The sequence below is a fragment of the Cotesia glomerata genome, linkage group LG5, assembly GCF_020080835.1.
Source record: "Cotesia glomerata isolate CgM1 linkage group LG5, MPM_Cglom_v2.3, whole genome shotgun sequence".
NCBI classification, from domain to species: Eukaryota; Metazoa; Arthropoda; class Insecta; order Hymenoptera; family Braconidae; genus Cotesia; species Cotesia glomerata.
Window position 1 is genome coordinate 21,835,163 of NC_058162.1, and position 10,777 is coordinate 21,845,939.

Below are 10,777 nucleotides of genomic sequence, written 5' to 3' on the forward strand. Positions count from 1 at the left end.
AATTTTCACTTTTATCGTATTTCCGTGCAATAACAATTAAATGCGATATTCTATCAAATTTATATAAATTGCATCTAAAAGCTTATTAAGCAAGCTTTAATTTGCATACTTAGATATTTTTTTTAATTAAATAGTTTAGGAATGACAGAAATTTTAATTCTTCCAAATTCTTAAAAATTGGCAATTTTACTGTTTCTTTGCAAAATAACTAATGAATGCGATAACTTGTGAAATTTTTGTAAATTGCATTTGAAAGCTAATTAAATAAACTTTAATTTTTGCATACCTCACTATCAGTCTAGGTCAAAAATTACCTACTTTATCAGACAGATTTAATGAAATTTTACTTTTGCATTCGTTTTGATGTCATTGTTTTCTTGTAACAGAAGTTGTATATTATTAATATTATTTCAAAAAAAATATGTTTTTTTTATTCGAGAAATCTACTTCCATTTCGGCTGCCAAATGGTCTTTTTTTAACTTGTATTAAATAAAAATTTTCAGACAAATTAATCAAGACCGTGGCAGTTTGCGCTGGCTCGGGAGCATCTGTGCTGAAAAACGTAAAAGCGGATCTTTTTGTAACCGGTGAGATGCTGCATCACGATATTTTGGACGCTGTCCACAACGACACAGTAGTGATCCTCACCAATCATTCAGACTCCGAGCGTGGTTTTTTGAAAGAGTTCGCTAATATTCTCCATAAATCACTGAGCGATTCCGTTGATATAAATGTATCTAAAATGGACACTGATCCACTTATAACTGTTTAACATCAATAAACATGATGTCATGCCAACAATATTTTAATTTAAAAAACAATAATAATGGTAATAACTCGATTTCCCAATATAATAATTTCCTAATCTTTCAGAAGATTTTCAAACCTATTCAGCTTCCATAATACACGCGCATAAATTAGCATAATGTAATTGAGAAGCTAAAGGATGAAGAAGTAGTTGGCTAAGCCGAAGAGGAAGACAACGGAGCAGTAGTAGAGGAAGAGAACGGAGTGGAGTAGTCGCTTATTTATATTTTTTATCAACGTGGGTCCGTATTCAACTGTAGCTTTATTACAAACAAGCAAACTCCCTCCGGCTTCAGTGAAAGATCCGCGCTTGAGGCGAACGGGAGTACTTTACTGGTGCTCTGTTCTTTATTAACTAATCTATTCTACTTGACAACTAATCTATTTAGTTATTAATTTTCATTTTATTTTAAGTAATCAATCAAATTAATATTAAATTGATTAATATTATTATTTAGCTAAATGATAGTTTAAAATTATAAATTGTAAAAGGTAGTAATTGTACGGTAATGCAACAAACGCATAAAAAACTGTAACGACTGTGAAAATTGTGTCAGATATATGTCCATGTCCTCAACCGGTTTCCGATTGATTGCACACGAGTCAAGAAAGAAAGGCCTTATTCGGAAGCAACAGTCATAAAAGAACCAGACTTAAGTTCGTGCGTGTGTTGGTCCTGTGGGCGCTTTGAGCCTCTCTTCACTAGATTACTCGACAAATTTTTTCTACAGGTGTGTAGAGATTTTTTAAACGTTATTACGTCATTATTTGTCATGAATTTTATTTTTTTACAGTACATATTTGGTGATAAGTTTCAAACAAATATTGTAATTGCTCAGATAAAAGCTAAATAACGATATCACACTGATAGAAGGATTTATTTTTATTAAATAATATTTGTTAACAAATCATTTATTAGAGATAACTTTTAATATTAAACAAATATTTTTTAGTATTTAATAAATCTAAAATTCATTTATTAAATATTAATAAATCTTTTTAAATATTAAGAAATATTTATTAAGGACTAAAAAAATGGCTTCTAATAAATGATTTGTTAAATATTAACAAATATTTTTAACTATAAACAAATCCTTCTATCAGTGCAAGTACAAGAATTATTAAAACCCCACCTACGATTTACACGAGTGCCCTCGAAACTGTAACCGGCTTTAAACTGTCGTTTACTCTAACATATACATTTATTCTATTACTTATTCTTATTACATTAGATAGACAGTGACCAATCCCACGGCAATTGACAATGCCATTTGAATTATTTTAAATACAGATGTAATCATTACCTTCTTTGTTTTATTTTATTTCTTCGTGCTATTTAAATAATTATTTTATCAAAACAGCTCAATTATTCATTACATATCTTTTCGTTCTATTGTTATTAAATTTTTTAATTTCATGTACTTGAAAATAAATTTAATTACAGGAAAGGATATTATGTAATTACAAAATAACTATTAATTTATCGCACGCGTTAATTCACTTTCTACAGAGCTATTAATTAAAATTTAACCAATTCAAGATAATAAAATTGTATCAAATATTTTTTTTTTTATTTTTTATTATTACCGGATTTTATAAATTTATTTTTTATGTTTATGTTAATTATGTGAGTGGTGAAATAATGAATTCAGTGAAACAAATTAATATGTTCAGGAACGTTAATTGACTACGCGTTTAAATTACGTTACATTATAAATTACCTTGAAAGAAAATCGTGAAAGTTTTAAAAACAAACAAAAGTAATGTAAAGCTTACAAAAAAAAAAAGTAAAAGTAACTCAGTATGATTTCTTTTTTTTTTTTTTTTTTGTAAGCGAACAATTAAATAACGTGTAAATTGTAGGTAAATTTACTGAACATGTTTATAGTGTTAAATATATATGGCTATATCAGATTTAGATCCGAGTTCGTTAACCCCCGCTTTGAAAGCGGAACCAATGGATAAATTTTTCACCGTAGAAGGGATTTTATTTTTTGCTGAAGAAAATAGTCGTGTTGAGGCTACATGGCTCAAGGAGTCGAGGAATAAAAGAGAAGAAGAAGATAAAGATAAAACATGTGAGTACGAGTTAGTACTATACAAGTCAACAAAGAAATAAAAAAGGAGATAAGAAGAAAAATAAACTCGAGGACGGTCTTTAGGTCTTGCGGGGGCGACTCAACATCCGCGTCCTTGAGGACCCGTCTGCTCTTCGCCTACTCGATTTTTAAAATTATTCTTAAAAAAATCTTAACAAAAGTGTTATTAGTTTATTACCTACTCTGTAGTGTCTCTTCCCACGTTGTACGACACGTTTACATAAATCGCGAGGCGTTGATTGTCTATAAAATCTCATCGCTATTGTCACTTGGTTATTAATTTATTACCGAGATTTAAATTAATTATTCATAAGCACAAGCTTGTATATTATTGATTCATTGTTTTTAATATTATTTATTTTATTGCAGATTGACCAGTCATTTTTTTTAATTAAATGATGAAGATGGAAGTCGTTTTGTCACCAGGAAGATTTGGTGATGACGGAACTCCCTTTAAAAATGAAGAAATTAGAGAATGGTCCAGGATTGATCGGCTTACTGGAATGTTAGAGCGTGCCAGGATTGAAACGGGACGATGGAAGACCAAAAATGATGACGCGGCCCGATCTTATGGCAAAGTAATTTTTTAAATATATTTTTTTTTTTTAATATCAGAAAGCACTGAAGTTAACAGACAGAAATTTTTTTTATAATTTTAGAGCTATTAAATTATTATGAAAAAAATTTAATAAAAAAATTCCACGTAAAAATGAAAAAAAATTATTCGTGGACATTTTTTTTAATGAAAATTAGTTTAGCAGATATTTTATAGTTTTAAGAATTTTTGCGTCGAATAAATTATAGAAAAAAAATTGACATGTATAAATTAAAATGAAAATTAATTTAGCAGATATTTATTAATTTTCAATAATTTTTTTAACGAATAAATTATGGCAAAAAAAATTGACATGTAGAAATTTAAAAAAATTAAAAATGCTATTTTTTAAAAATTATTTTTCGGAACAAATTTGTTTGTTAAAAACAATTATCAAGTGACTGCTAACTTGAATGTCATGCAATTAAGAAATATTAAAAATACAATTTTTTTTTAATAATTTTTCAGAAAAAATTTTTCTCTTGAATAAAATTAAAAAATGGTCAGCTGCTAACTTTAAAAAAATTGACAGCTAATTTCAGTATCATAAATATCAGGCTTGTTTGACTCAGTGGCGCTGCAGTAGTAGAATTTTAAAACGTTACATAAAATTTACCACACAGTACAGTAAAAATTCCTACAATTTGATTTTGTTATTGTCTTGATAATGATTTATTCATTTACTGAAAAAAATCTTGAAAATTGTCAGGTGTTTGTTTAGTTCTAGCACAAATTTCTTAGGTTACGGATAAACTACCGTGCAACAATTTAATAAAGGTATTTTGACATAATCTCAAAACTCGATTTTTTTTAATTTCGGGACATGATTGGAAAAATAGTTAGCAAGCTATAATTAAAAAACTATTTATAATTAAATAGTTAACATACATAATTTTAAAAAATTTTACAATAATTATGGTAATTTTTTATGCTAAAATTAACCAACTCTAAACAATTTTTGTTTTTTTCTTTCAACAATTAAATTACAAGTAAAAAAATACTTAAAAAAAATTGCACATATAATTTTTCAAATCTTCTCTATGTGAAATTTTTTCTTTTAATTTTTCTGTAATAATCTCTTCGGTAAAAAAAAATTATAAGAATTTTCAGATGTCGGCTAATTTAATTTTCATTGGTAATTTTATTAAAATAAAGTAAGTGTACTGTAAATTTAAAAAATTTTTTATGTAAATGGAAATTAATTTAGAATAATTTTTTTAATTTTTGTGACAAACAAACTATGGCAAAAAAATTGATACGGAAAAATTAAAAATCCAATTCAAAAAATAATTTTTCGGAACAAATTTGGTTGTTAAATAAGACTAAAAAATGGTCAAGTGACTGCTAATTTTAATGTAATTGCATGTTATGATTTATGATAAATTACCTGTAAAAAGTAAAGGAAATTACTGAAAATCGCGGTAGTTTAAACTTTTAATGTTCCACTGTAAATTTTACGGTAATTTGGACCAACCAAAGCGGTAATAATTAAATTAGCCTAAAATTATTTAACAGGTAACAGACCAACGCGAACGTAATTCTGTTGATGGTAGCGTAACGCAAAAAGCCCATAGACAAGTTGAAATATTCCAAAGTAAAGAACCAGGAAGATCTGTACAAGTTGTACGTGCATCACAATGGTCATCTTCGAAAGTTACCGATGTTATTGAAAGTATTTTACCTCCGGTAAGTTTTAATGATTAAGTGATTTAATTACTTATTAATTATAAATAAATCTTTTAATAAAAAATATGTTCCAGAGTGATAGGTTGAGTAGATTAGAAGAATTAAAAATAGATAATTGGAAGCTTCCATCTTTGCGTGATATTCATGCGGAACTAGAACGCGATACCGAATTATCGGGCATTAAAAATACAATAAATAATGACGATATATTTAAAAAATGTGCACTTATTAAACGAAGTAATTCCGATGATGATTTATCGATATTAAGTACTGGTGGATCGACTAAAAATGCGGATTCTTTTACACGAGATTGTAAAAATAGAAGATCGTTACAAATTTCACCGAGTGTTATTTCAATATCATCAAGTAGTAGTGACGAAAGAAAAAATATCTCAAGTGGAATTTATTCTCCACTGTCATCAGCAACTACCGGTAATACATCTGTAATTATCGGTGATAAATCAAACTACGGATCGTTGAGAAAACCTTCGATTCAATCGTCGCCACGCACAAACAGGCCAGCAGTTACGGTAGTTAATTTAATAAACCCAGACAAATATCAAGATGATCCAAGGAATAAAAAAAGCATTGTCACTCTCCGATCGTCGCCTATTACCGAAGAAGAAGATATCAAGACATTTGATAATAATTTAAATGTTAAAAACAAGACAAATTCTTCTGGTGATGAAACATTGCCGGGACGTATTAAAAAAGTTGGATTTTGTAAGACTGAAATACATTTTGCAGCAGATTCGGGTAAAGTTAATATTGTTGAGACTGATGGTAAGCCACCGCCGACTAACCGTTTTCGTCGACGTAAAAGGAATCATAATTACTCGTCTGGACAAGGTAGTTATCCTCGGCGGATGATAATTAAAGAAAACCCACCTGATGTTAAACATAATAAAATATTGGACGATACTGGCGCTTATTCAGTCGTTGATTTAGAGACCAAAAAATTTTGGACACCTGAACGGGATGGTAAAATTCATACGACGATGATCAATGTCAGAGGTAACATTATTATTTTATTTTTATTTATTACTAGCTGATCTGGTGAACTTCGTATCACCTACAATATATTTTATTACACCTTTTGATCAGCGATTATCAATCTTTAAACTCTAATCTACTTTGATAAAGAATAAATACTGATTGTATGAAGTGCGGTTAGAATTTTGTCAAGTTATTAAATGAAACTTGCTTCTCATTATCGCCTGAAAATCAATATCCCGAAAAATAAACACTGAATTTATGAAATTTTCTTTTTGTCCATGTATAAAGAAGATAGGCGGTTAACAATTTTAAATCTGTTGATTTCCTTAGCTCAACTCTCGGGTTTTCCAAAAATTTTATTCTTTCAAAACCATCCCTGAACTATAACGAACAAAACAAAAAGAAAATTGTTGAAATCGGTCCAGTAGTTCTTGAGTTTTAGCGAGACTAATGCACAACTATTTATTTATATATATATATATATATATATATATATATATATATATATATATATATAAACTGACAATCTGCAGTCACTATGTGACTGCCGAGATTTACGGATTATGAATACACAGAAAAAACAAACTTCTTGCACCAAGAAAATTTTAAAGAATACAAAAGTTATTTTGGAGTAAGAAGAAATTTTCTTGACTTAAAAAACTTTGATTTCATTCAAGAAATTTTCAATTTTCCTTAATATTTTCTTGAGCCAAGATAATTTTCCTTCCAATCAAGAATTTTTTTTTCAGTGTAAGAAAACTTTATCTTGATGATTTTTTTAATCATACTATACATAGTTTAAGTACTTTTTAAATATATTTAAAAAATAATAGTACTATAACGGGATCAATCATAAATAATTTAATGGACAAATGTAACGAAACAAATTTAGAGAACCAACAAACTATTTAAAACTCCTCCAAAAACTTGACTATTAAAAAATATATAAAACCAAAAGGAACTAATTTTTATCAAGTTTTTTTTGATGATACCAAATTTAACTATAAAAATTCCTTTCAAAATAATAATATAATCGTCACAAAATTTTCCTTACTCTCTCAATTATTCAAATCATAAATTAATATCACTGTAAAAATATCAAACCCAATTTACGATAAAGATATACCCGTTACAAAATTTTTCTTAGTCTTTTAATTATATAAATTAATTTTTGACCTATACCCACATTCACATGTACAAAACAAAATAAATAAATAAATGAAGTTTATCGTGAAATTCAAATCTATTTCGAACTACTTCGAAAACGGCTCTGTGTCTTAATTAATCCGTAATAATTTCTAATGATAAAAATTTCTCATGCAAAAAATTATCGCTCAAAAATTTCTTTCCCGTGTTGTGCACTTTTATCATATTTTTTATGTGTGCTTAACCCAGTTAAGAAAATAATGCTGTAACGTTTTGAAAAATTTAGTTTTTTCAATTAAATGATTTTATTATTTATTCTCCAGGTTGGCCTCATTGGGGTGTCAATAGACCTCAATTGGGCCCGTTGCGCAGCTCTCTTAATTGTTAACTTATTTTATAAAGGTTTTAATTTTGAATGAATCATCAGAATTTTGTTAGTTAATATATATTGTAAAACTTAATAATTTGCCTTGGGCTGACTGCTCTGGATTTGCATCCAGAGTACAAAGAATTATAGCAATTAATTAAATCGGCAACGTTGTATCTCAAGTTACCCTAGAGAAGTCGTCGGAGTCTAGCTTTCACGATGTTTAGACTAGAGCCCAGCGATTTTCTTATCGGAAGCGATTTCCGTTACTTCGCTGAAGATGAATTTTATTCAAGCAATTGTAATTTTTAAAACAAAATTTAATTGTAATATTTTTAAACTTAGTGAGAACGTTACAAATACCAAATGAATTTCGACAATGAGAAGTAAAACCTTTAAGAAAATATTGTACAAGTAATTATTGCTAAGAATTTTTATCACGAGAAATTTTTGCATTAGAAAAAACAGATGGTCACCTTCGAAAACTTATCATAATAAATTAACTATTGCTAAAAAGCATATGGAACATTGAAAAAGCTCTAATTCAGCTCAAGACTTTCCCAATGATACTAAGATAAAAGACCCAGTTATTGACACTGGCCTAGTTATTGACACTTGCAATTTTAATTTAATTAAAAAAAAAAAAAAAAAAAAAAAACAAATCAACTCTGATGAATTAGTAAATATAATTTTTGAATTATAAATTTTAAGACAATTGGTTTTTTGAAAACATTTTATTTTTTTAATTAGAATAAAATTTCAAGTGTCAATAACTAGGTCTTTTACCTTAAATTTAATTTAAAACTCATTTCATCATATAAATACGCCGGAGACAAAACTATTCCATATTCTCTTAATTATACAGATAATTGATAATTATTTTTATTTTTTACACCAGATAATGAAGAATTGAAAAAATCAAAAGAGTTGTCGTCACCAAAAGTAGTATCTGAAGTAATATCACGTAGAAACATCGACCAAGTTGACAATAACATAGTAACAAAAGACGCAGATAATAACCGTGTTCTTTCAACTATCGTTACAACTCATGAATCAACAATTGCACGTGTCGAAGATAATGTTCCAAAGATTAAAAAACCCGCTGATGACTTAAATAGATTCACGTCTTCATTGCTGCGAAGAAATAAATCTAGCGGATTGAAGCGTGCGTCGAGTGTTAAAAGTGATACGAGTAAAAATTCCCTGACTAAAAGATTTAGCAAAGACAAAGAAAAAGAAAAAAATAAAGACTTTAAAGATCCCGTTTATATAAACGTATTCAGAGGTAATCGAACGCCGATCTACGAAAATTACGAGCCACCAGAAAAGTCTGCGTCTGAGTCAGAGGCCGCAATTGCCAAGACCAGTGTTGATAAAAAAAATTCATTTAAAATTTCTAACAAATTGGGCAAGCGATCTCCGGTAACTACGACACGGTTCGCTACGTGGAGCGGATCTATTGGAAAATATCCGCGGGATTTGACGAAAGCTAAAGTTATTAAAAAAATTAATTACAGTAATAGTAATAGTAATAATAACAGTAATAGTAGTAATAATAGTAGTACTGATACCGGTAAATTTCAACGGAAGTCAAGTCCTACGAATGAGTCAAAGAGATCAGATATAAAAACCGGATCAAGGTAATTTTTCTTTATTCATTTGAGACTTGTAGGTTGAGGTCATAATTAAATATTTATTTTATTTATGTATTTATCTGGTTAATGTCTGCAGACCGAAGAAACCTATGGAAGTTATTTATCGCACCGCGGTTTATAACATGAAGAATGAAAAATTATCCAAGCCAACCAAGGGAAGAGATACTAAAACCCCACCACGGTACATCAATGATCTCATCTGTGGTAACAAAACCAGTCGTCCGAGTAACTCGAAACATAAAGGTAAAAATAATCCTTTTTACCTTATTTGTAACATACGTTATTGTATATTTATTATTATCATTATAATTATTTATATTTTAATTTTGCAGGCTCAATTTCTCAGACTAACAAAGAAATACAAACGAGGTAAAATAATAACTTTGTTATTTTTTCTTAATTTATTCTATTTATAATTTGTACTTAAATAAGTTTTTTTTATTTATATATTTAAAATTCTTTGTTTCAGCCACTGGAAATAAATGCTCAATATTTCGTTTTGCGTGGATTTAAAAATTCAGCAATAAAATGAATTCGTTATTACATCAATAATTAATGCTAAATTAATGCGAGTTATTAAATAATTAAAAACAGTTGTTAACGCTTTTATATAAGACTTAATGAAATGACATTAGAAAAAGATTAATGATGATTAATTAACAATTGTAAGACCTTTAATTTAATTATTTTATATAGAAATATTTCATATAAGTTATCAAGAAGATTTACACGTTAGTTTTTGTTTTTTTTTCTTTTTTATCTTTTTTTCTCAAGAAAGCCAATGATATGTAAAAATACATTATTATTATCTATATACAATACTTTATAAGTATAAGTGCAGCAACCAAGATATACATATATCATACATATAATTTTTCACAATAGGTTTTACTTTTTTTTTTTTATATTTTTTTTTTTTTCATTGGACAAGTATGCGGCGTATCTTATAATTAATTTTTAAATTTAAAAATCAATTACAAGCACCAACGCGACAAAAAATACGGACGTACGTGTAGGAGGTGACATAGGTTTCTTAATAATTATTCACATTTTTTTTTTTTCCTTCTTTTAAATATTATTTCGATGAAACATTTTTAGATAAATACGTAAATTTTTTATACAAACATTTTACTCATTTATTAATGAACTATTTATTAAATAATTACTAAAAATATCTAATAAATGCTATAAAATAAAAATTCGAGTCAACACCATTCAATTAATTATTTTTGTTCATTAATAACGAAAAAAAATCATCACTTGTTAATATTTATCATCAAGTCTACAATCACGTACGTTCAACTGAAAATATTTTTTTTTATCTACTTTAAAATGAGTACTAATAAATTTTTTTTTTATTAAATTCTTTATCTTTTCTCTTTATTATTTAATAATAATTATTAAATATTTTATACACATATATTA

General features: G+C 27.6%; 2 protein-coding genes across 5 annotated transcripts in view; both read left to right on the forward strand.

The window, feature by feature from the left end:
• LOC123265868 (probable cytosolic iron-sulfur protein assembly protein Ciao1) overlaps nt 1–804 on the forward strand; it is a 69,417-nt gene extending 68,613 nt beyond the window's left edge. For all 3 annotated transcript variants that reach the window (XM_044729822.1, XM_044729820.1, XM_044729821.1), the window contains one exon: nt 505–804. In XM_044729822.1, coding sequence (XP_044585757.1) covers nt 505–773 — 269 coding nt within the window. In that variant the 3' untranslated portion in view covers nt 774–804. The remainder of the gene's footprint in view (nt 1–504) is intronic.
• A 145-nt stretch (nt 805–949) lies between these two features.
• LOC123265857 (probable myosin light chain kinase DDB_G0279831) lies at nt 950–10,074 on the forward strand. Of its 2 annotated transcripts, XM_044729798.1 has the most exons (9): nt 950–1,539; nt 2,722–2,886; nt 3,277–3,485; nt 5,018–5,188; nt 5,263–6,202; nt 8,596–9,337; nt 9,429–9,595; nt 9,685–9,721; nt 9,822–10,074. In XM_044729798.1, exons 3-9 carry the CDS (start codon nt 3,303–3,305, stop codon nt 9,832–9,834), a joined length of 2,253 nt encoding a protein of 750 aa, XP_044585733.1. In that variant the 5' UTR covers nt 950–1,539; nt 2,722–2,886; nt 3,277–3,302; the 3' UTR covers nt 9,835–10,074. The 2 variants fall into 2 exon arrangements, with proteins under 2 accessions (XP_044585733.1, XP_044585734.1); XM_044729799.1 differs by lacking the exon at nt 2,722–2,886.
• The last annotated feature ends 703 nt before the right edge of the window (nt 10,075–10,777 follow it).